Below are 23970 nucleotides of genomic sequence, written 5' to 3'. Positions count from 1 at the left end.
CACCGCCTAGTATATAGGTCCTGGATGGCTGGAAGCCATTTTGGTGTGCCCCTGTCTAGACGTAAATAAAAAAATATATTTTTAAATGGTGTTGTCTGGTTTGCTTAATATAAGGAATTTGAAATTATTTATACGGTTGATACTTATGTATAATTGATCAATTACATTTACATTTGATACTTAAGTATATTTAAAACGAAATACTTTTAGACTTACTCAAGTAGTATTTTACTGTGTGACTTTCACTTTTACTTGAGTCATTTTCTATTAAGGTATCTTCACTTTTACTCAAGTATAACAATTGGGTACTTTTCCCACCACTGCTGCTGCACTGAGGGAGCTCACAGACAAAGATAGGTCCAATTCCAAAGCAACCTCTAGACACTTCTCAATTACCTGAAAGCATTAGACAGGGCGTACACAATATGTTTATCTTCTGGGAAATATGTATCTTCTGGACAATACTCTCGACTAGAGCAAACAATATATGGCGGCGTTCCAGCCAGGTCTTTTTTTTTCTTCCAATAACGACTGACTGAATGATGACAGTGGTTCTCCGACTGAGTGGAAGGTTAGCCCTCTTTATGTCAACACGCTATATGTATCTTCCATGAAGAGCCAGTGACAACATTTTGTAAATATGCAACATTTAATTAATCATCAACACATTAAGACAAAATGGTATGAACTGTCTGAAATGTATAGTTGTACAAATCACTACAATCGAGGATAATATATCTAAATGCACTAAAGCTTTGAACTCCCTTTTTTCTAAATCTTTCTAAAGTGGTAACCATGGCATCTACCGGTATTTCAAAGGCACTTTAGATGGCCTGCGCAACAAGGCAGTCCTACAGAATGGACCCATAGTTTTCTAAATTAGACACTGTTCTAGAAGGCAAACAATGGTTCTTAACCACTGGGGGACCGATCCTAATTTCTACTTTAATCAAATTATAACTTAGTCATACATGCATGAATGTGATGTCATCGGGAGACAAAGTGAAAATGGAATTTAGGATACACCCCAGAGATCCATTTGACTAATGTTGCTTGTAAAAGTTGATGCTGGGGTCAAAAATTAAAAGTAAGCGGTGAGGAGGAGAGGTCACTGGACCTGTTTCTTCAGCCAGGTCCTCATGTGCTCCACCTGTGCTGCCACGCTACTCTTGGCCGTGCCACCGGGGGCACTGTACTGCTCCACACTGCTACTGTAGTCCCACACTGCAGACACATCACTGGAAAACAGAGGGCTGGAAAGAAGAGCAAGGGGAGGGTGAAGTGGAAAAGATAAGGAGTGGGGGGGTCCAAAAGAGTGTTACTATGAAGAAGTGTGTGCATGCGTGCTTGCGCTTACCTGGCAGTCCGCAGATCCTCCACAGTGAGTTGGTTCAGGGGAATGCTCTTGGATTCAGCCAGAAACACAGCTTTACCTGAGATACCATGAGCATCTCTGAACGGCACCTGGCGAGAGAGAGCGAGAGAATTTAATACCACAATTGTGACACAGAAACAGTTTAACTTCAAACCATACAATCATTGTGATGAACACAATCCCTGGTTTGAGTGGATACTTAGTACTCACCCCCTTTCTAACGAGGTAGTAGGCCAGGTCAGTAGCCAGCATGTCAGGACTGAGGGCAGCTTCCATCACACTGGGATTGATCTGATACAGGAAACAGGTCAGAGAAATTGGTTGTGAAATGACTTAGAGGAAAGGATGTTGTAGGGCACTAAGGTGTAAGGGTTTAGGATATAGTAAGTAGGGCACAAGGGTGTAAAGGTGTACAGTGTTGGGCACTAGGGTGTAGCATCTAAGGTGAATGGGGTCAGGTGTTGCATCCATCTCACCTTTAGAGTGGACATGACACCTGTGGTGACCTGCAGCACAGCGTGTACCGTGTCATAGCAGTCAAACATGGCCTCCTTATCCTCCTAGATAGTGTCAGAGAGCGAGATAATTATCTCTCTCTCACACACACACACACACACACACACACACACACACACACACACACACACACACACACACACACACACACACACACACACACACACACACACACACACACACACACACACACACACACACACACACGTGTGACTGTACCTGCAGATCTTTGTTGTATGTGCTTGGCAGGCCCTTCAGGGTCATCAGAAAGCCTGCACACTGAAACACACAGGACAGGGCACAGGTTTACACTAGTGATGCACCAATATGACATTTTTGTCTGATACCGATAACCAATATTTAAATTGTGGCCTTTTAAGCATTCTAGCACAGTTAAATAGTTAACACACACACGGACGCAGCGGTCTGCATCTCAGTGCACGAGGTATCACTACAGTCCCTGGTACAAATCCAGGCTGTATCACATCCGGTCGTGATTGGGAGTCCCATAGGGCGGCGCACAATTGGCCCAGTGTCGTCTGGGTTTGGCCGGGGTAGGCCGTCATTGTAAATAAGAATTTGTTCTTAACTGACTTGCCTAGTTAAATAAAAGGTTACACACACTGACCAAAAAGTTATTTTGTTGGCATTTACTTATGTCCCCATCACCAGTAAAACAATCAATCAAAACCTATTTCTTTCACTTATTTGCTGTGCTGTTTTGTTGTTCATTTGTTCAGTCGTTTCATTCTCAACCAGGATTTCTATGGAACGCTGTTCGGGTGTCAAAAAAGATACAAATAACACTATTTGACGTGTCAAATAACACTGACCAATCAGGACCTGAATATGACTGCACGCCACATAATAATTTAAGGCGTTCATACGTTTTTTACATAGTTATTACACATTGATTACACTATCACTCGTATTTCATATGTCACAACGATTCATCGATACGTATGCTACGATGCTGGTAAAGTTGTCTCGCGCACCTACAGTGCTGGTCATTAAAAAAAAAGCTAGCTAGCTCATGGACGCAAACAATGTTCTTCCCCAAAAACATAGCAAAATCTGTTTCAGTAGCTATAATTAGCTAGCTAACTATATAGCTAGGTGTCATCTAAAATAACTAATTTATAACAGTTCTTATTTGATTAATGGTGGTCGGACCCATCTATGTGAAGCTAGACAATAAGGATTAGCCACAATAGTGGACTTTGCGGTTAGCCTTCAAAATAAAAGTATGTAATTGACAGTGACGCAAATGAACACAAATAGTAGCACTATGCCATAATTGAATAGATCATGCTAAATGAGGTTGGAATGTTATATAAAAAATATTTTTTTAATAAACAAAAGACAATTTGTTAATTTTACAATTCTGTTGAAATCACACTGGATGTATTATACTTTAGAATTGCATTGGGGGCATACTTATTTCACTGGATTGTGGATCAATGACATGGGGTAACAGTCTACTCTGACTGATACCTGACTAACCCGGTCAGGTCGAGCCTCACTAGCCAGATGAAGCTAGCTGGCTGCTTATAACGTTAGCTTTGGGCAACAGGGTTAAGTATCTGGCTAGCTATTTATTTTCATGAAATGATATTCAATTTCAATAGGCAAACAACAAGTAGCTACCTAGTTAATACTTACTCACAAGGATTCCTAAATCATTGCTAAGAATAATGAAAATGACTGCAGTTCCCTACTGGTCATTGTTTTCAGGCTGGTTGTATTGGTGCTAGCGAGGTACCTAGCTAAAGCTAGCTAGCTATCCCAGAAGTTGCGGTCTAACAAATAATGCTTTATTACCAACGCGGTATTGTAAACACATCGTTCGTGGCCAATGTTTGCAGGCTTTTTTGTACAGCTTTGGCAGTGCTATTGATAGTAGTGGTGGCGCTTGTCTTGCACGTGGAAATTCAGAACACACAACATTCTATAACAGAAATGTGTTATTTGACGTTTCAAATACTGTTAATGTCAAATAGTGTTATCTTTTTTGACACGCAAAGACCCAAAAGGCATTCCATAGTATGTCGTGAAGCTAATAGCAGTAACGCTATTACTGTGTAATTCCGTTAGGGCAACATCTTAACAATAGCGCACTTGGTAACGTTAGTGTGTACTGGTGCTCGACCAGTCGCGAAAGCCAACATCACCCACGACAGAGAATGGCTGATTGTCAAGGGCAATGAATTCCATTATCTTGGCGTTAATGGATTTCACCTTTGAGATGTCTCGCTGAAATGTTCTTACTCTTTCAAATGACTGCTCGGTCCACACAGCAGACATTGTGGGCTAAGGTTAGGAATGCTGTGTTGCAGGTGCAGCGCAAAATTTTAAGTGGCGTCAGGACGTCATGTACCTACGTTATATAGGTATGCACGTCAGCTTTGACATCGGTTTTTCACATTGGCGTAAACTAGACAGACATCGGGCCAATACCGATGTTGGCATTTTTAGCTAATATCGTCTGATTCTGATATGTTCAACGATATAGCGGGTATCCCTAGTTTACACACACTGATATAATACCATTAATATAATAAAGGATGCTTGCTTATTATAACATAACTAATGGTGTTCTAATGTGTTTCAGTTGGGGTCTTACTCTGCCAAAGACACGGCCAGCTTTACTCCTGATCAACTCCAGACTGTCAGCATTCTTCTTCTGAGGCATCAGACTGCTGCCTGTGCTACAAACACAGAGAGAAAGATTGTTAGAATATAACAAAGGAAAAGAGGTGAACATTGTTTTGAGTTCAGTCATCATACACACACCTGTATGCGTCAGAGAGTGTGAGGAAGGAGAACTCCTTAGTGCTGTAGAGCATCAGGTCCTCTGCCATCTTACTGAGGTGCGTCAGACACAGAGATGCCCAGAACAAGAACTCAGCTGAGAGAGGGAGGGGAGGGTGGAGCCAGCGAGCTCGCAAACGAGAGAGACAAAGCATGAGCAGGGCAATGCAGTGACAGTCGGTTAATGCCAATATTTCTCAACTTCACATCTACATGTCTTCTCCGAATAGAAATAAAGCTAGTGTGGTTACCATACCAATAAAGTCCCTCTGGCCTGTGGCGTCCATGCTGTTGATGCTGATGTCCTCAAAAGCCAGCTCTACAGGGGCAAAGACAGAAGACACAATCAATCTAAAACACTGGCTGCGGTCCAAACACTTAAGACACAGCCTCGTCCACTTACCCTCGCCTTATGCCCTTGGGGGGATCCCCATCTTGGAGGGTTGTCCAAATGATTAGCCAAGCAAGGGAAGTTTGCAACGTAAGTCCCTCAGCCCTCGTTTTTAGTCGGCTTTGCGAGTGTACAATTAGGTTCACTCCGGGCCTGAAAAGCCCCATAATTCAATTCACGACGATTGTACAGCCGCTAAAAAAAGTCCGCGAAAACTTAAAAACAACATCAATGGAGAAGTCAACATACAAGTGTAAGTAAAAATGAATGCAAGTTAGTTAGAAATGTTGTCACTACGTAAAAAGTAAATGTGTTTTTGTTGTTATATTTTGGAAATTGTAGAAATAAAATATTTTACTTCTTCAGAAGTTCCAGCTCGGCAGGCTAACGTTAGTTAGCTAATTCATTTGCTAGCTATCATACAGTAGGCGTATATTAATAATGATATATTTAATATACGTAGACATGCACTCATAATTGACTGTAGCGCATATAAAGCACCCACAAGTTACCAGTGGCTGAAAACACAATCATCGCGGGATGAACGAGTGATGAATTTCCGCCCAAGGGTGGTCCATTTAAAACTCATTCCTTCCTCCCTCGCCCCTTGCCCTGCAAGTGTATACTCGTCAGACATCATGATACGTCATCAGAAGTGTCCAATTAATTTGAGGGCTGAGGGGATAGGGTGTGTCTTTTAAGTGTTTGGACCGCAGCCACTGTCTTGGAACATGTGTATAATAAATTAACATATTGCCTTATAAGCACTTGTTATAACCATTCATAAGAGTTCACGGCTCCTTATATATGTTTGTAGGTTATGTATGTTTAAAGGAGCTGATTATTTATGCAGGTTGACTCACCTTGACGCAGCATTTCCCTGTCAATGTTGAATGGAGTTCCAGCTATTGCTCCACTGGGTAACAAGAGTAGACAAAGTATAACTATAACTCACAGATGACGTGTGTGTGTGCGCGCACACGCTCGTGTGTGTGTGTGTACCTTCCCAGGGGGAGCACGTTGACTCGTCTACTGATCTCCTGAAGCCGTTCCACGTCTCTGCTCAGGGCCACCGCATGACTGGGTAACAATCATAGAAATATGTTTAGACTAACAACATCCCCGACCACCTCGATTCTGCCTTTTATTTGCAACATTTGAAAGCGTGTTTTTTTACATTGGATAAAAGTAGAGAAAATGGTATATCATATACTGCAGTTGAGGAACAATGGGGAAGTAATTCTGCTTTGAAAGTTGACATACTTGTAAATCCACTTTTGAGAAAATGGCACTTGAAAGTTTTGGCACACCTACTGGAGAGCTCTCCTTTGTCTACACCTATTAACCATTGTTTACACACTTCTAAGCCTTAGCCCCACCTATATCTTTAACAATTCACATGTGAGGCCATGTGCTAAACAGGTTGAGTAAGGTAGTAAACAACCCAAGATGTCCAGACTAAGTGGTGAATGTAGTAAAAATAGAATTGATCTAGTCCTTGGCATATATCCTAATCTGAATTTGGTGCAGGTCATGTTGTTCTTCACATTACCACCTCTGATTTTATATATTGTTTGTTTACCAAAGTTAGTCACATGCACAGGATACAGAAGGTGTAAAAGGTACAGTGAAATGGTTACTTGCATATTCGCATAGTAGCAATAACAAAACTAAAAGGGTCCAGATACAGTGAGGGAAAAACGTATTTGATCCCCTGCTGATTTTGTATGTTTGCCCACTGACAAAGAAATGATCAGTCTATAATTTTAATGGTATGTTTATTTGAACAGTGAGAGACAGAATAACAAAAAAATCCAGAAAAACACATGTCAAACATTTTATAAATTGATTTGCATTTTAAATGAGGGAAATAAGTATTTGACCCCCCTGCAAAACATGACTTAGTACTTGGTGGCAAAACCCTTGTTGGCAGTCAGAGGTCAGACGTTTCTTGTAGTTGGCCACCAGGTTTGCACACATCTCAGGAGGGATTTTGTCCCACTCCTCTTTGCAGATCTTCTCCAAGTCATTAAGGTTTCGAGGCTGACGTTTGGCAACTCGTACCTTCAGCTCCCTCCACAACTTTTCCATTGGATTAAGGTCTGGAGACTGGCTAGGGCACTTCAGGACCTTAATGTGCTTCTTCTTGAGCAACTCCTTTGTTGCCTTGGCCGTGTGTTTTGGGTCATTGTCATGCTGGAATACCCATCCACGACCCATTTTCAATGCCCTGGCTGAGGGAAGGAGGTTCTCACCCAAGATTTGACGGTACATGGCCCCGTCCATCGTCCCTTTGATGCAGTGAAGTTGTCCTGTCCCCTTAGCAGAAAAATACCCCCAAAGCATAATGTTTCCACCTCCATGTTTGACGGTGTGTATGGTGTTCTTGGGGTCATAGGCAGCATTCCTCCTCCACCAAACATGTCGAGTTGAGTTGATGCCAAAGAGCTACATTTTAGTCTCATCTGACCACAACACTTTCACCCAGTTGTCCTCAATCATTCAGATGTTCATTGGAAAACTTCAGACGGGCATGTATATGTGCTTTCTTGAGCAGGGGGACCTTGCGGGCGCTGCAGGATTTCAGTCCTTCACGGCGTAGTGTGTTACCAATTGTTTTCTTGGTGACTATGGTCCCAGCTGCCTTGAGCTCATTGACAAGATCCTCCAGTGTAGTTCTGGGCTGATTCCTCACCGTTCTCATGATCATTGCAACTCCACGAGGTGAGATCTTGCATGGAGCCCCAGGCCGAGGGAGATTGACAGTTTTTTTGTGTTTCTTCCATTTGCTAATAATCGCACCAACTGTTGTCACCTTCTCACCAAGCTGCTTGGCTGTCTTGTAGCCCATTCCAGCCTTGTGTAGGTCTACAATCTTGTCCCTGACATCCTTGGAGAGCTCTTTGGTCTTGGCCATGGTGGAGAGTTTGGAATCTGATTGATTGATTGCTTCTGTGGACAGGTGTCTTTTATACAGGTAACAAACTGAGATTAGGAGCACTCCCTTTAAGAGTGTGCTCCTAATCTCAGCTCGTTACCTGTATAAAAGACACCTGGGAGCTATCCAGCAGGGGATCAAATACTTTTTTCCCTTTTGTCTAGCTATGTACACATGTTCATGAAATACAATAGATGGCAATAATCACCCCCAGACACACCTGGCTAACTTGATGGGTCATGTAATCATCTCGTGTTGTGGAGTCTTTTGTTTAGACATGTTTAGCTAGCTAGCTAAACAATTAGCCATAATCCCAACCCTTACCACTAGCAATACAAAAGGGATTGTCATGGCAAGCCACCATGCATGAAATGCGCTAGTATGAATATGCAGGTAGCTAAAGCTAATCAACTAGGTTCAACGTTAGGATAGCTAGCTTAAATTAGGCCATAATATAACTAGCAAAGCAAATGGATTTCTCAGATATAAATAATATTACTACACAGATCCTACACGTAACGTTAGCTAGAGCCAGCAAGGTAACGTTCGCTAGCTGTACGCTTTAACTTTAAACAGACCAAAAACAATGTGAAATGTATAATATCTGAAAATGTAGCTAGACTCAGCAATATACATGGGCGAACGCTTCACAGCAGACTGAAACCCGTTTAAGTAAGACGTCCTGTATCGTTTCCATTTTGTTTGTACAGCTTGTTTGGCCAGCAATATGTCAAGTCACTCCGGTTCACACTCACCGTGCGCGGAAAGTAGTCCATCACAACTTTTTCCTACTGATCTATAGCGCCTGCTAAATTCAGGGCAGCAATGTTGTTGAGAGCAGTAGCGACACTTTACACATACAGCTCACGTTATAGAGAGAAGCATGCTACATGTCAGATCAATCTGAACTCATCTCTCGGCATGTCCAGCCCATCCATTACCTCAGCCAATCATGGCTAGTGGGAAGGTTCCGGACTTTTTACATGGCTAAACCAACTAGGCTCATAATTCAACAATTTGATTTGTAACTACAGACGGTATACACATTTGTTATTAAGGCAAATGGAAGTTCACATGTTCTAAAAGGCATTTCTGCCCAAATGTTCAAATACCTTTCCTTTGAAGTAGTGATGTGCGACTAACGCCCAGCTTCCTGAAATGGGGTTACATACAGTGCCTTCGGAAAGTCTTCAGACCCCTTGACTTTTTCCACATTTTGTTACGTTACAGCCTTATTCTAAAATTGATGAAATGTAAAAAAAATCCTGAGCAATCTACACACAATGCCTCATAATGACAAAGCAAGATTTTAGAAATGTTTGCAAATGTAAAACAGAAATACCTTATTAACATAAGTATTAAGACCCTTTGCTATGAGACTCGAAATTGAGCTCAGGTGTATCCTGTTTCCATTGATCATCCTTGAGATGTTTCTACAACTTGATGGGAGTGCACATGTGGTAAATTCAATTGATTGGACATGATTTGGAAAGTCACACACACCTGTCTATATAAGGTCCCACAGTTGACAGTGCATGTCAGAGCAAAAACAGAGCCATGAGGTCAAAGGAATTGTGTTGAGGCACAGATCTGGGGAAGGGTCCCCAAAAAATTAGGATGTATTGAAAGTCCCCGAGAACACAGCGGCCTCTATCATTCTTAAATAGAAGACGTTTGGAGACACCAAAACTCTTCCTAAAGCTGTCCGCCCGACCAAACTGAGCAATTGGGGGAGAAGGGCCTTGGTCAGGGAGGTGACCAAGAACCTGATGGTTCCTCTGACAGAGCTCTAGAGTTCCTCTGTGGAGAAACTTCCAGAAGGACAACCATCTCTGCAGCACTCCACCAAATCAGGCCTTTATGGTAGTGACCAGACAGAAGCCACTCCTCAGTAAAAAGCACATGACAGCCCGCTTGGAGTTTGAAAATAGATTCTCTGGTCTGATGAAACCAAGATTGAACCCTTTGGCCTGAACGCCAAGCATCACGTCTGGAGGAAACCTGGCACCATCCCTACGGTGAAGCATGGTGGTGGCAGCATAATGCTGTGTGGATGTTCTTCAGCGGCAGGGACTGGGAGACGAGTCAGAATTGAGGCAAAGATGAACGGAGCAAAGTACAGAGATCTCAGACTAGGGTGAAGGTTCACCTTCCAACAGGTCATGGAGACTCATATCTCCCTCCCTAGCTTTAAGCACGAGCTGTCAGAGCAGCTCACAGATCACTGCACATAGTGGATGGGCTATTTACAGATTGGCTATGTCATCACCATATTGTTATTTATTTTGCTCCTTTGCACCCCAGTACCGCTACTTGCACACTCATCTTCTGCACATCTATCACCCCAATGTTTAATTTGCCATACTGTAATAATTTCGCCACCATGGCCTATTTATTGCCTCACCCCCCTTATCCTACCTCATTTGCACACACTGTATAAAGACTTGCTCTATTGTATTATTGACTGTATGTTTGTTTATTCCATGTGTAACTCTGTTTTTTGTGTCGCACTGTTTTGGTTTATCTTGGCCAGGTCGCAGTTGTAAATGGGAACTTGTTCTCAACTAGCCTACCTGGTTAAATAAAGGTAAAATAAAAATAAATAAAAAACATCAACGCTAAGCACACAGACAAGACAATGCAGGAGTGGCTTCAGGATAAGTCTCTGAATGTCCGTGAGTGGCCCAGCCAGAGCCCGGACTTAAACCTGATCGAACATCTCTGGAGACACCTGAAAATAGCTGTGCAGCAATGCTCCCCATCCAACCTGACAGAGCTTGAGAGGATCTGTAGAGAAGAATGGGAGAAACTCCCCAAATACAGGTGTGCCAAGCTTGTAGCGTCATACCCAATAAGACTTGAGGCTGTAATTGCAGTAGCTTATGTGTCGGGGGGCTAGGGTCAGTCTGTTATATCTAGAGTACTTCTCCTGTCTTATCCGGTGCCCTGTGTGAATTTAAGTATGCTCTCTCTAATTCTCTCTTTCTTTCTCTCTCTCGGAGGACCTGAGCCCTAGGACCATGCCTCAAGACAACCTGGCATGATGACTCCTTGCGGTCCCCAGTCCACCTGGCCTTGCCGCTGCTCTAGTTTCAACTGTTCTGCCTGCGGCTATGGAACCCTGACCTGTTCACTAGACGTGATACCGGTCCCAGACCTGCTGTTTTCAACTCTCTAGAGACAGCAGGAGTGGTAGAGATACTCTGAATGATCGGCTATGAAAAGCCAAATGACATTTACTCCTGAGGTGCTGACCTGTTGCACCCTCGACATCCACTGTGATTATTATTATTTGACCATGCTGGTCATTTTTGAACATCTTGGCCATGTTCTGTTATAATCTCCACCCGGCACAGCCAGAAGAGGACTGGCCACCTCTCATAGCCTGGTTCCTCTAGGTTTCTTCCTAGGTTTTGGCCTTTCTAGGTAGTTTTTCCTAGCCACCGTGCTTCTACACCTGCATTGCTTGCTTCTACACCTGCATTGCTTGCTTCTACACCTGCATTGCTTGCTTCTACACCTGCATTGCTTGCTGTTTGGGGTTTTAGGCTGGGTTTCTGTACAGCACTTTGAGATATCAGCTGATGTAAGAAGGTCTATATAAATACATTTGATTTGAATTGCTGCCAAAGGTGCTTCAACAAAGTACTGAGTAAAGGGTCTGAATACCCATGTAAAATGTAATATTTCATTTTTGTATTTTTTATACATTAGCAAAAAATTACAAAAAACAGTTTTTCACTTCATTATGTGTGTAGATTGATGAGGGGAATGGTTTTTTTTTAGAATAAGGCTGTAACCTAACAAAATGTGGAAAAAGTCAAGGGCTCTGAATACTTTCCGAAGGCACTGTATGCTCTGTAGACTGAAACATTCACTTTATATTCCATCAATATTTGATTCCTCAATCCTGTTTTTAACTGTGACTCAGTAACAAGCAGAGGATTTAGGAACATTGCAAAGATATGCAGTGGTGCTTAACAGAAGGAGAGGCTATAGTACCTCAGAATCCAGTGGCTCCATCTGATTGGCTGAGCTCTCTGCATGTGTGTGTACCCAGGAAACAGGACGTCAATCTCTCTGCAGATCAAAAGACAATAGGTAAACATGATAGTGTGTGTGTGTGTGTGTGTGTGTGTGTGTGTGTGTGTGTGTGTGTGTGTGTGTGTGTGTGTGTGTGTGTGCATACATACAGGTAACTGCCAAAAATAAAGCAAACACCAACATCTTGTCTTAATAGGGCGTTGGTCCACCAAGAACCGGCAGAACAGCTTCAATGATCCTTGGCATAGATTCTACAAGTGTCTGCAACTCTATTTGTTGTATTTGTTGTATTTGACGCCATTCTTCCACAAGGAATTCCAATATTTGGTGTATTGCTGATGGTTGTGGAAAACGCCCCGCTCCAGAATCTCCCATAAGTGTTCAATTGGGTTGAGATCTGGTGACTGAAACGACCATGGCATATCGTGAAACATCAGAGTGAACAGTTTATCACTGAAGCTCCTGCCAAACATCCCCCAACAATCACCCCTCTTTCAAAATCACTGACATCACTTCTAGCCACGGTAGCCAAAATAGCGGGCAACTGGGTTAGCCTAGCATTTTTATACATGGCCCTAAATGTTAATAGTGTTGGTTGACGGTAATGTGTGTGACAAGTCAGTCAAAACACCGTCCATATTGCTCTAGCCGGCAGCCTTGTGGGGATTCAGTATCCAACCCAGCAAACTGAGCAGCAAAGTAGCAAAGCTAGGCCCTCAGCCCCCCACCGTTCCCTGACCCGGGGCGCCTGCCGTCTCCAGTTCTGGGAGGCCGCCTTCCACCTGCACTGAAATACCCTCCGGCCCTCAGGAAATCACCGGACATCGTCTCTGGGGCCCAGCTGACCCCTTCCGTCAGATCCCTGAAGAGCCTCGCCCAGGGGTCCCCACCTGCTCCATCATGAGAGCCATCGCCTCCAGCAGTGGTGCCAGATTCACCAACCCGAGCAGCAGCCAGTGAGCTGCCAAAGACAGTTGTGGCCGGCGTGCCACATACTTCCTTCAACTGTGGTCAGCCTCCGGCACCATACTCAGCTCCCAAGGATGGGCCCCAGCGACCTGGCACCAGCTGAGCTAGAGGACCCTCCGCCACCCCTGAGGCATTCCACACTGTCTCCGCACCCCCTAAGCCCTGCCTGACAGGACTAGGCACGCTAGCACTAAGCTCCCCCTTGAGACCTGTGGACCCCATTAGAGACTGTGCTTTGTCCTGTCAGGCAGGACAGGCAGGGCTTAGGAAGTGCAGAGACAGTCCTTGGCCACCCAATGGAATGCCACGAGGCCTTTTTGTGAATGTTAATATTTTCTCTTTCGAAATATTGGGGCAGCTGTACAAAAGGTCAACCTGCTCCCCTCCTCTCTACCCAACTTTCCCTCACAGTCCCATTAGGGTGATATCTCACCATCTCAGCTATCCATCACAGCCCTTTGGCTTCAGTCATTCAGCTTGGCAAAATTCACATCTGGACCCCTCCCACCCCAGGTCTGAGCATTTTTAGTCATCGAAAGAAGACGACGCACATTTTGTATGGTGACTAAGTTGACTGTGTTTACTAGGAAGATTGTGCGTGTATCTATGAAAAACCACAAGTTGATTCCTAAATAACTGAAGAGTGTGTGTTACTGTGTGTTAGTGATGAAGATACATTAAAGTTCTGGACTAAGAAGCATCAGTATTGTTCTTGCACGGACAGCCTGTAGCAAGTCAGAATCTCAATGAATCAGCATTAAGTACATAGCGAGTGAGGGCTCAGAAGACAACCGCTCAGACAAGACCCAGCTAGCCGTTTTTTCACTAAGCATGATGGGATGTTAATTCCACACCTGTGTGGAAGCACCTGCTTTCAATATACTGTGTATCCCTCATTTACTGAAGTGTTTCCTTTATTTTGTCAGTTACCTGTACATAAAACTTACACTGCTGCTCTCTCCACCATGGTTGTGATGAGTTGGAGAGCGTTTCCCTTAAGAATGGAGATAGCATCCCTCAGCCACAACCTCATATCTGTTACCACCTGATCAACCAATAGAAACACAGAACCATGTCTGAGACCCAATCATCAACCAATAAAACACAGCAGGATTGAACAATCTCAAAACTCCACTAGTTACTTCTCTTTCAAAAAACAGGCAAAGAACGTGTATTCACAGCAGATCATCATACCTACCTGGTCATTTCTGCTCCTACCAGTGTGTAACTTCCCAGCTGCCTCACCTATCAGCTCCTGATAAAACACACACACAGAGAAATATAATACAAATATATACAGTGCTTTCGAAAAGTACTCAGACCCCTTCCTTTTTCCACGTTACGTTATTCCCTCAATCTACACATAATACCCTATAATGACAAAGTGAAAACCGCTTTTTAGAAATGTCTGCAAATGTATTAAAAATAGAACACAGAAAAACCTTACAGTATTCAGACCCTTTGCTATGAGACTCAATTTTGCGCTGGTGCGTCCTGTTTCCATTGATCATCCTTGAGATGATTCTATAACTTGGGAGTCTAGCCGTGGTAAATTAAATTGATATGACATGATTTGGAAAGGCACACAGCTGTCTGTATAAGGTCTCACAGTTGACAGTGCATGTCAGAACTATACTAAACCACAAAGTCGAAGGAATTGTTCGTAGAGCTCCGAGACAGGATTGTGTTGAGGCACAGATCTGGGGAAGGGTACCAACAAATTTGGAAGCATTGAAGGTCCCCAAGAACACAGTGGCCTCCAACATTCTTAAATGGAAGACGTTTGGAAACACCAAAACTCTTCCTAAAGCTGGCCGCCCGACCAAACTGAGCAATCGGGGGAGAAGGGCCTTGGTCAGGGAGGTGACCAAGAACCTGATGGTTCCTCTGACAGAGCTCTAGAGTTCCTCTGTGGAAATGGGAGAAACTTCCAGAAGGTCAACTATCTCTGCAGCACTCCACCAAATCAAGCCTTTATGGTAGTGACCAGACAGAAGCCACTCCTCAGTAAAAAGCACATGACAGCCCACTTGGAGATTGAAAATAGATTCTCTGGTCTGATGAAACCAAAATTGAACAATGGCCTCAATGCCAAGATGCACATCTGGAGGAAATCAGGCACCATCCCTACGGTGAAGCATGGTGGTAGCATCATTCTGTAGAGATGTTTTTCAGCGGCAGGGACAGGGAGACTAGTCAGAATCAAGGAAAGATGAACAGAGCAAAGTACAGATAGATCCTTGATGAAAACCTGCTCCAGAATGATCAGGACCCAAGACTGGGGCAAAGGTTCACCTTCCAACAGGACATCAACCATAAGCACACAGCGAAGGCAACGCAGGAGTGGCTTCGGGACAAATCTCTGAATGTCCTTAAGTGGCCCAGCCAGAGCCCGGGCTTGAACCCGATCGAACATCTCTGGAGAGACCTGAAAATAGCTGTGCAGCTACGCTCCCCATCCAACTTGACAGAGCTTGAGAGGATCTGCAGAGAGGAATGGGAGAAACTCCCCAAGTACAGGTGTGCCAAACTTGTAGCATTATACCCAAGAAGACTCGAGGCTGTAATCGCTGCCAAAGGTGCTTCAAGAAAGTACTAAAGGGTCTGAATACTTATGTAAATGGGATATTTCCGTTTTTTTATGCATTTGCAAACATTTATAAAAACCTGTTTTTGCTTTGTCATTATGCGGTATTGTGTGTAGATTGATGAGGGAAAAAAACTATTTAATACATTTTAGAATAAGGCTGTAATGTAACAAAACGTGGAAAAAGTCAAAGGATCTGAATATTTTCCGAATGCACGTTAATTCTGACAATCAGGGATCCGGAATTGAATATTGTTACAATCTTCAGTCAGCACTCAGAGTTGATGATTCAAGGTTAGCCCCCCCCCCCCCCCCCCCACACACTTCACCTTTAGTCTGCGCTCATTGGCTGTGTGAATGTCCTCATCTCCAGGCTTGACCTCAAAAACACCTTTGGCCCATTCATCATGGATCTGAAACACACGCACGCACATCCGTACGTGAAGTTTGGTTCATCTTTTGACCCAGCGTGTGAGCTGGGTTTGAGTTACCTATGGACCCTTGGGGGTACACAAATTGTGGGCAATATACTTTTAAACTCATTGGGGTACCAATTTTACAATATTGAACACTTATGCGAGTGTCTAACAAGTAGCAACCAAGGCAACCCTGTTGTTCGATTATAATGAGTGAATGACTTCAACAAAACGGTTGTTTGGCATCTAAACCGTCACATGACTATTAAGCCATTGAAGAGGCGCAGTACTGGATGGCTGCCGCTTTGCAAGCTCTGACACAACTTTGCTATTTTGTTGTTTATTTTTACTATATTTTCACGAAATATATCCGCTATTATTTCTTACAACAGACAAGAACTCGAACATCAGATCGGCAGTTTAGTTACCCCAATTCATTCTTCTACTCTGACTCATCTGCCCTGGGCTCTCGCTATAAATCCAAACCAATTTTCGGCCTACCCAAGATGAAATACCGGCGTTACAGAGGCAAGAGAGGGGGGAACCTTGTGAGATTAAGGTGATTCTACTGGCTAATGTAGTCACTTGACAAAAAGATGGATGACCAAATCGCGGATTTACTACCAACAGGACTCTTGGAACTGCATTATTCTTTGCTTTTCAGAAACATGGCCCACAGACAAGACACCCCCCATGGCTATCCAAATCGATGGATCCTCCATTCACTGGGCGGACAGGAAAGTGGAGTCGGGGAAATCGAGGAGGGGGGGGGGGGGGGGGTTTGCCTCTATATAAAATGGTGTGCTAATTCCAGCGCAGTGGAATTCTACCTCCCGAGGGGTTTTCAGCTGTTATCATGACTGCTGTTATACATTCCACCTCAGGACAATAACAAGCTGGCACTCAAACTGTGCAAGGCTATAAACAAGCAAAAAATCCTACACCCAGAGGCTGCCTTTCTGGTTCCATGCGATTTTAATTCAGCGTTACTAAGACACGGGATAGCCAACTTCCAGCAACACGTCTCCAATGCTACTAGGGGCCATTAAGTCCTAGACCACTGCTATTCTAACCACAAACAAGCATACAAGGCCCTTCCTCGTCCACAATTCGGCAAATCAGATCATGACTCTATACTCTTGCTTCCTGCTTACAAGTAGAAGCTGAAAGCTAACCACCTCCGTTACCGGCTTCATTAGAAAATGCATCGGCAACATTGTACCCACGATGAGGGTTTGCTGCTTCCCCAATCAAAAGCCCTGGATTAACACAGAGGTTGTCGCTAAACTAAAGAACAGGGCCACCGCACACAGAGCTATCGTAGACAACCCTGATGCTACTGCCGAAGACAGGAATACATACATGAAGTCCCGCTATGACCTCTGCAGAGTCATCAAACGAGCAAAAGGACACTATAGGAATAAGGTACACATGCTCCGATGCCCGTCACATTACGGATTACAAAGGAAGACCCAACCGTGATCTGCCCAAAGATGGCCCTCTATCAAACGAACTTAATGCATTTTATTCCTGCTTTGACAACAACATTGAGCTGGGTATGAGGGCCGTTACCAACCCAGAGGATTGGGTGATCTCGCCCTGCGAGGTCGACGCGAGAAGGGTCTTTAATCAGTTCAACACCCGCAAGGCCACGGGCACCGGCGGTATTCCAGGGCGCATTCTCAGAGCATGCGCAGAAAAGCTGGCAGGCATATTCATGGTAATTTTCAACCTCTCCTTGTCCCCCACGTTTTAAGATGACCACAAATCTTTCCTGTTCCTAAGAACTCTAAGGTTTAATGCTACAATGATTACCGCCATATAGGCGGCCTGACTTCTGTAATCATGAAGTGCTTTGAAAGGCTGAATATGGCACACATGTCCACCATCCCAGCCACCTTAGACTTTCTCCAATTTGCATACCACCCCAACAGATCCATAGACGACGCAAACTCAATTGCTCTCCACACTGCCCTCACCCACCTAGATAAGAGGAATACCTTTGTGAGAATGCTGTTCATTAACTACAGCGCTGCTTTCAACACCATTGTCCCCTCTAAGCTCGTCTCCAAACTTAGGACTCTGGAGCGGTGTTTGAATACTCATACTAGCCGCACTAAGCGTAATATTTGTGACGTAAATTGAGTATGTAGTAAGCTTATTGGTCATAGTATGGCTTTAGTTAGTATGCCAAAAGTTCCCGTATACAAGTAGTGGACACTATTTCCGTGCTTTTAGGGGCCATAATGAAATTCTTCTGAAAAATGGGCTCGGCCACACAATGTTTTCCGATTCGAAGGAAATGGAGGGGAAAATGCAGCCAAAGTCCGACGAGAGCGGAGACAAATTCATTACTTTAAATATGACAAGTGTTTAGGAAATGTTGAGCTATGTAACAAAGTAATGACTTTGCAAATAAGTTACGTTACATGTTGTTGGCTGACAATTTGTTAGCTACGCTATCCTTACGAACCGCATAGCATTATAGCAAACTTGCGAGGCAATATATTAACTATAATCTAATGAATTACCCAAGGTTTATTGACTTGATTATTCATGTCATTCTAAGCTAAGTGGTATAGTCGTTGTGCGTTCTCAATGGACATTGTTAATTCTGGCTATTTACTCCGATTTCAGAGCACTCTCGTCTGAGTGTGCCAGAGCGCAGCATAACTGATGAATTTACGAACGCTCAACATCCATTGAATATATGGCCGGTGTCAGTAAAAGTCAGCAAAAAAAAGCGTAATTAAATTGTTGCCAGCAGCACAGTTTGTCACCGACGCTCTGGATAACATGAAAACAGCCTAACCAGCTCTGCTAGGGCGAGTAAAATGGTCCAAGTGAGGTGTTCTCTCATTTATGTATAGAAATAGCTAGCAAGCTAGTCAACATTAGCCAGTTAGCTTGGGTGCTTGACTGCCGTTGTGAGGAAATAGCGCTCTGATCAACCCTACTCCTCGGCCAGAGCGTCCAGTGACGCGCTTCGAGAGCGAAACACTGAATTTTCAAACGGACAATGTGACAATGCTCTGGACTTCCGAATGCCCAGAACGCACTCCAGATTGAATTTACGAACACACCCGAAATCGTAAAATGTCTAGCTAGTCTTTTGTTATGCTAGTAAGAGGTTGCATAGCAACATCATTAAATTCCAGTAGACATGCGAAGCGCTAGTACACTCAACTGAAAGGATACCGTTCGTTTAAAGTATACTAAAATGAACTAATAGTATGTAGTATTTACTCATTAATAATGTAGTATACAGTAAGTTAGGTTAGTATGGGTATTCGAACACTGCTAGGGTCTGAACACCTCCCTCTGCAACTGGATCCTGGACTTCCTGACGGGCCAACCTCAGGTGGTGAGGGTAGGCAACGTCACCTCCGCCACACTGACTCTTAGGGGCCCCACAGGGGTGTGTGCTTAGTCCCCTTCTGCACTCCCTGTTCACCCACGACTATGTGGCAACGCACGACTCAAACAGCATTAATAAGTTTGCTGACGACAACGGTGGTAGGCCTGATGACCGGCGACAATGAGTCAGCATACAGGGAGGAGGTCAGTGACCTGGCAGTGTGGTGCCAGAGCAACAACCTCTCCCTCAACGTCAGCAAGACCAAGGCGCTGATCGTGGACTACAGGAAACAGAAGGGCGATCACAACCTCATCCACATTGACAGGCGGCAGTGGAGAAGTTAGACAGTTTCAAGTTCCTCAGTGTCCAAATCACTAAAGACTTAAAATGGTTTAAAAAAAACACGCACTATCGTGAAGAAGGCATAGGCCCACCAATCCTAAAAAGGTTCTACAGCTGTACCATTGAGAGCATATTGACTGGCTGCATCACTGGCGATAGAGGGTTGTGCGGACAGCCCAGTACATCACCGAGGACGAGCTCCCTGCCATCCAGGACCTCTATATCAGGCGGTGTGAAAAGAAGCCCCAGAAAATTGTGAGACTCCAACCACCCAAGCCACAGACTATTTTCTCTGCTGCCGCACAGCAAGAGGAACCGGTGCATCAAGTCTGACAACAGGCTCTTGAACAGCTTCTATCCCCAAACAATATGACTGATAAATATCTAAGCAAAATAGCTACACGGACTATCTTTATTGACCTTTTATTTGAACATTTGCGCTATGAACACTCACAGGGCCCTACAAACTCACACACTGTCACACCTACACTCACTCCATTTGCTCACTCACACATAATATTTTTTTATTTAACTAGGCAAGTCAGTTAATAACAAATTCTTATTTACAATGATGACCTAGGAACAGTGGGTTAATTGCCTTGTTCAGGGGAAGAACAACAGATTTTTACCTTGTCAGCTCAGGGATTCAATCTAGCAACCTTTCGGTTACTAGTCCAAAGCTCTAACCACTAGGCTACCTGCCACCCCAATATGCACATACATTTTTACTGACTCTACACACACACTCACATACACGCTGCTGCTACTCTGTCTTATATCCTGTATAGGATATATAGCCTTGTCACCTTACCCCTATACATATCTACCTCCATCACTCCAGTATCCCTGCACATGTAAATATGGTATTGGAACAGACTTTTTAAATATTTCCTTTATATAGTATGCTTACTTCAAACATCAGAGTGAGGCAAGCAGTACTTACTTTATTTACTATTTACTATTCTATTGTTGTTTTTTTCAATGAATACATTGTTATTGATTATTGTATTGTTGGTTTTTGCGTTTGCAATTAAGGCATTTCACTGTACTTATGCATGTGACATTAAAACGTGACGTGCACGTGTGAATGCAGAGAGGAATTCTGCACTAAGGCAGATTCAGCTGTCACCTATTAACTCCAAAAAACCAACATGGTGGGCTATGACACATTCACTCCCATTTTTTGTTGAGTTCGATAGTGTGATCAAAATTCAACGGTCCCCATAACCCCAAAAATAAGGCCATTCAATTGTAAAATGCAGTGGGTTAATGTGTGGATGCATTTTAAACTTTAGGGGATATTGTTGATTTGATGCAGCCAGTACAGTCTAGTAGTCTTCCACATTGTCTGCCTTCTTGACTTTGTGCGGTTGCCTGTGCCCAATAATGTTTGTACCATGTTTTGTGCTTCTACCATGTTGTGTTGCTGCCATGCGGTGTTGGTACCATGTTGTGTTGTCATGTGTTGCTGCCATGCTGTCTTAGGTCTCTCTTCATGTAATGCTGTGGTGTCTCTCGTCATGTGTGTTTTGTCCTATACTTTTTTTAAACGAAGCCCCCCTCCCCACATGAGGCCTTTTGCCAGGCCGTCATTGTGTTAACTGACTTGCCTAGTTAAAAAACATTTTTTTGAAATATACTGCTGCGTGTGTATTCACCTGGTCCATCCCATGTAGGATCTTGTCCTGCTCCTCTGCAGTGACCAGCTTTGCCTTCTTCAGGGCTTTGGCATACGCCTTGCTGCCACGGATGTCTGCGTCCCACATCCGCTTGTCGTAGGCGATGGATGCGTTGAATTTTTCCATGATCGGGTCGGTGTCACCCACGAATCGACCTCCCCATAGTTTAGTCCCCTGATAGAGACAGACAGGCAGACATGGGCAGGCAGACAGACAAACCAAAAAAGCCAGGACAGACAGAAAAACAGATATACAAATACACCGACAGAGACAGCATAGGCAGTGTCATTTGTCTCCAAATTTACACAAAGCCGCTAACTAGCAAACAACATTGAAACCTGTCAGCGCTGCTTTTCGTTGAAGAAGAACCACTAGATCCAACAAGCTAGCATTCATTTAACCAAGAGAAGACCCATGTTGTCCAAGCTTCTGGACAGCTGATTTGACTGCACAGCGCAATGAAAACAATCCCTGGACATACACAAAGCCAAACGTGGACGAGTTTAGCTACATCAACAGTTTTAATAAAGAGACACATCGAAAAGTTGTCTTACATCTGCACTCGCCATTCTCTTCTCTCAAAGATACAGTAGCTGGCTGACTGTTCACTACCTAGCATCAGCAAAACGTCGACGACAGGAACAAGTTGTGTGATAAGAGTCAAAACGACCAGCAACATACACGCACAGGTGGAGGCAGTCACAAATACTAGTATTTTGCCAGCAGCACAAACAATTACGTCACTTTCGTATGGTAATGTTGAAACCTTCAAAATAAAAGCCCGCATTTCAAAACATTGCAATGTGGATAACTCATTCGAATGATATTGAATTTTAATCAATGGCCATTTTTAATGTGCAAGAAAATACATTAAGTAATCTGTGAAAACAAATAAAAACTGTGTTTTTTAAAACTTTTTTTTCAGACCAATAATAAAGAAAAAAATACTATGTTGTAATTGCTATGTTGAGAATATTGGGCTATAGAGAGAAAACGTTTATACCTGTCTCAGCTAAAGTGGGGTTGAAAATACTCATTAGGGTCCTTGCTAACCAAATATGTGTAGTTTTGAAGGGGGACTGTGTCGCACATACCCAGCAGCAGTTCGTTCTCCACCCCCTCCACAGTGAAAAGCCAGCAGTAGGCCGTGCAACACAGTCCCCCTCACCATATTTGGTTAGTAGAGACCCTACTGAGTATGTCCCACTACACTTTAGCTGAGACAGGTAGACAAGCTTTCTCTCTACAAGCCAATATGTATCCAATGTACAGTCTATTAGAGGTTTATTGCATTGGGGGCTATAGAGGGGAGGGAGAATAAAGTGCTGCTAGATATGTACAAGTTTATTTCAAGTTTATTTTATTTTATTTTATTTTACAACACAGTCCACCTCAAAAAACAAACCATATTTGGTTAGTAGAAACCCTACTGGATTAAAGAGTCACCAGTACTCTGTATTAAACCTGTGGCCCAGCACAAGAGACCAATTTAAGTTTTGCAGATTCCACTGAGTAATTCCAATAACATACACTGAGTGTACAAAACATTAAGAACACCTGCTCTTTCAATGACATAGACTGACCAGATGAATCCATGTGAAAGCTATTATCCCTTACTGATGCCACTTGTTAAATTCACCTCAATCAAATCAAATTGTATTTGTCACATGCGCCGAATATAACAGGTTATATATATAACACCTTACCGTGAAATGCTTACTTACAAGCCCTTAACCAACAATGCAGTTCAACAGAAGAAAATGACACAACAATAATTAAGCTATATACAGGGAGTACCGGTACAGAGTCAATGTGTGGGGGTACAGGTTAGTGGAGGTAATTTGTAAAGTGACTATGCATAGATAATAAACAGTGAGTAGCAGCAGTGTAAAAACAAAGGGGGTGGGGGGGTCAATGTAGATAGTCCGGGTGGCCATTTGATGAATTGTTCAGCAGTCTTATGGCTTGGGGTTAGAAGTTGTTAAGGAGCCTTTCGGTCCTAGACTTGGCGCTCCGGTACCGCTTGCTGTGCGGTAGCAGACAGAACAGACTATGACGGGTGACTGGAGTCTTTTAACATTTTTTGGGCCTTCCTCCAGTATTTAGGTTCTGGGTGTCAGGAAGCATGGCCCCAGTGATGTACTGGGCCATACGCAGTACCCTCTGTAGCACCTTGCGGTCAGATGCCGGGCAGTTGCCATACCAGGCGGTGATGCAACCGGTCAGGATGTTCTCGATGGTGCAGCTGTAGAACGTTTTGAGAATCTGGAGATCCATGCCAAATCTTTTCAGTCTCCTGGGGGGGTGTAGGTTTTGTCATGGCCTCTTCACAACTGTCTTGGTGTGCTTGGACCATGATAGTTAGTTGTTTAGTTTATTCATTTGACCATTTTTTTTAAACAAGCACACATAAAACTTGAAAAAGCCATACATACACATGAATAAAATCATCGAGGATAACACACAATGAAGTCTGGGACGTATTTCCATTGTGGTCCTCTTGAGACAAGATAGCTAGACAAGATCAAACACAGTATGGCAGTG

General features: G+C 43.6%; 1 protein-coding gene across 2 annotated transcripts; it reads right to left on the bottom strand.

Annotated features, from left to right (window-relative positions):
* Window positions 1-636: 636 nt before the first annotated feature.
* asl (argininosuccinate lyase) lies at window positions 637-22135 on the bottom strand. 2 transcript variants are annotated; one of them, XM_039006050.1, is made up of 16 exons: window positions 21981-22135; window positions 21406-21600; window positions 15961-16044; window positions 14243-14299; window positions 13992-14089; window positions 12034-12111; window positions 6096-6173; window positions 5957-6009; window positions 4959-5021; window positions 4685-4832; window positions 4515-4599; window positions 2111-2170; window positions 1852-1935; window positions 1586-1666; window positions 1358-1464; window positions 637-1253 (listed from the first exon to the last, which is right to left on the bottom strand). In XM_039006050.1, exons 1-16 carry the CDS (start codon window positions 21993-21995, stop codon window positions 1109-1111), a joined length of 1431 nt encoding a protein of 476 aa, XP_038861978.1. In that variant the 5' UTR covers window positions 21996-22135; the 3' UTR covers window positions 637-1108. The 2 variants fall into 2 exon arrangements, with proteins under 2 accessions (XP_038861978.1, XP_038861979.1); XM_039006051.1 differs by having other exon boundaries at window positions 4685-4799.
* Window positions 22136-23970: the final 1835 nt, after the last annotated feature.

The sequence above is a fragment of the Salvelinus namaycush genome, chromosome 12, assembly GCF_016432855.1.
Source record: "Salvelinus namaycush isolate Seneca chromosome 12, SaNama_1.0, whole genome shotgun sequence".
In the NCBI taxonomy this organism is placed as follows: Eukaryota; Metazoa; Chordata; class Actinopteri; order Salmoniformes; family Salmonidae; genus Salvelinus; species Salvelinus namaycush.
The sequence above is the reverse complement of the archived record's forward strand: the minus strand, read 5'-3'. Positions and strand labels throughout refer to the sequence as shown.